The sequence below is a fragment of the Spermophilus citellus genome (assembly GCF_964194105.1).
Source record: "Spermophilus citellus genome assembly, chromosome: 4".
Lineage (NCBI taxonomy): Eukaryota > Metazoa > Chordata > Mammalia > Rodentia > Sciuridae > Spermophilus > Spermophilus citellus.
Window position 1 is genome coordinate 12,144,968 of NC_138185.1, and position 2,256 is coordinate 12,147,223.

Below are 2,256 nucleotides of genomic sequence, written 5' to 3' on the forward strand. Positions count from 1 at the left end.
AGAACCCAAGCAATTATCAGGCATGTGTACTTTTTTTTATAATATAATGCACACTTAACAGAATACAGCATATTGTAAACATGTTTTTTAAATGCTTTGGGAAATTTTAAAGAATTTTTTGACCCACTTTATTGTACTACTTGCTTTATTGTGGTGGCCTTAAACTAAACCTGCACTTCTCCAAGTTAGGCCCACAATTGCCTGATATCTCTGGCACCCGACTCGGAGTCCAGGGAAAACAGGGACAGCAACTGTCTTGCTCACCACTATATTCCTGAACCCAATAGAAACCTGACATGTGGTGGGTACTTATTTTCAAAAAGTAATAAAACCAATAAGCAAATGAATGAGTGAGCACATGGATGCTTGGCCGGTCTGTGCAGGTGCGCAGCCTGACCTGCAGAGGGCATCAGCCCGCTTCTTCAGCTCCCTGCAAAGCCCTGGAGTCGGGACCTGCTGTCAGTCAGGCAGGTGCCCGATGCTCAGTGGTCATTTCACTGCACTGAAGATTAAGTAGGAGTTGTTCACCCTCCGCGACACATAAAACCGGAGGGCTCCCCTCACTTCCAGCGACAGGTGCCACATCCCCTGTCTTGCTATGAATAGAGCCGTAACTGTAGCAACCAGTGGCAGGTTTTCAGTTCCCAGGTAGGGATGTGAGAGGAGACGGAGAGGGGGTCAGAGGGAAAGAGAAAGAAGCCTGGCTGACCAGGAGCCACGAAGCTGCTGCTCCTGGAGAGACAGAGAAAAGTTCCCGTACTAACTTCTCTCTCCGTCCCTCTCTTTCTTCTTTTGTTCTGGGGAGAACAAAATCTGAGTCTGGACTGGACAAGTATCCAAAGAAACATCTAGGGGGAGATGCTGCCTTTCCCGTGAGCAGCAGCTGCTTCCTCGGAGCCTGCAGGAGTCCCCGCTCGCTCGGATCAGCCGTCTGTTGCCATGAACGCTTCCTGCTGCCTGCTCTGGGCTCCTCCGGGGCTGCCCAATGGCTCCGAGCGCCTCGTGGCCCCTTCCAGCAACCAGAGCCACAGGGGGTTCTGTGAGCAGGTCTTCATCAAGCCTGAGGTCTTCCTGAGTCTGGGCATCATCAGCCTGCTGGAAAACATCCTGGTCATCCTGGCTGTGGTCAGGAACAGCAACCTGCACTCCCCCATGTACTTCTTCCTCTGCAGCCTGGCCGTGGCCGACATGCTGGTGAGTGTGTCCAATGCCTTGGAGACCATCATGATCGCCATCATCAACAGCAGCTACCTGACCTTTGAGGACCGGTTTATCCAACACATGGACAACATCTTCGACTCCATGATCTGCATCTCCCTGGTGGCCTCCATCTGCAACCTCTTGGCCATTGCCGTTGACAGGTACGTCACCATCTTCTATGCGCTCCGCTACCACAGCATCATGACCGTGAGGAAGGCGCTCTCTCTGATCGTGAGCATCTGGGTCTGCTGCGGCGTCTGCGGCGTGGTGTTCATCATCTACTCCGAGAGCAAGATGGTCATCGTGAGCCTCATCACCATGTTCTTCGCCATGGTGCTTCTCATGGGCACCCTCTACGTGCACATGTTCCTCTTTGCCCGGCTGCATGTCAAGCGCATTGCGGCACTGCCACCTGCTGACGGGGTGGCCCCACAGCAGCACTCCTGCATGAAGGGGGCCGTCACCATCACCATCCTGCTGGGAGTGTTCATCTTCTGCTGGGCCCCCTTCTTCCTGCACCTGGTCCTCATCATCACCTGCCCCACCAACCCTTACTGTATCTGCTACACGGCCCACTTCAACACCTACCTGGTCCTCATCATGTGCAACTCCATCATCGACCCCCTCATTTACGCCTTCCGGAGCCTGGAGCTGCGCAACACTTTCAAGGAGATTCTCTGTGGCTGCAATAGCATGAACTTGAGATAGATGGCCTAGGGCTGTGGAAGTGGTCACCAGTACAGCCACTTTGGGACCTCCCTCCACCAACCAAGATGCTTAGAAAGGAAAAAAAGTCCTTGAAAGGTGTAAGAATGTGCTAACAGCCAAGCCTGCACTTGTCTTTAAGTTCACGCAACCTTTTAAAAGGGAAATGGCATCCAACGGGATCTCTGAAAGGACCTCTGTGGGTAAGTCACAGTCTGGTTTCCCACACCATCTCTGCTGCTCTGGGTGCTGCTTGCGTTCACTCCTGTGTGCCCAGGGCTCCTAATGCCTGCTGATCACCTGCTTCACACCCAGGTCTTTGTGCCCAAGCCAACCAGCCTGGGGGCTTCT

The 2,256-nt window shown here is 53.1% G+C and overlaps 1 protein-coding gene across 1 annotated transcript; it reads left to right on the forward strand.

The window, feature by feature from the left end:
* Positions 1-939: 939 nt before the first annotated feature.
* MC3R (melanocortin 3 receptor) lies at positions 940-1,908 on the forward strand (the record flags this gene model as incomplete). The annotated part of the gene is made up of 1 exon (XM_081292271.1): positions 940-1,908. One exon carries the CDS (start codon positions 940-942, stop codon positions 1,906-1,908), a length of 969 nt encoding a protein of 322 aa, XP_081148397.1.
* Between the last annotated feature and the right edge of the window lie 348 nt (positions 1,909-2,256).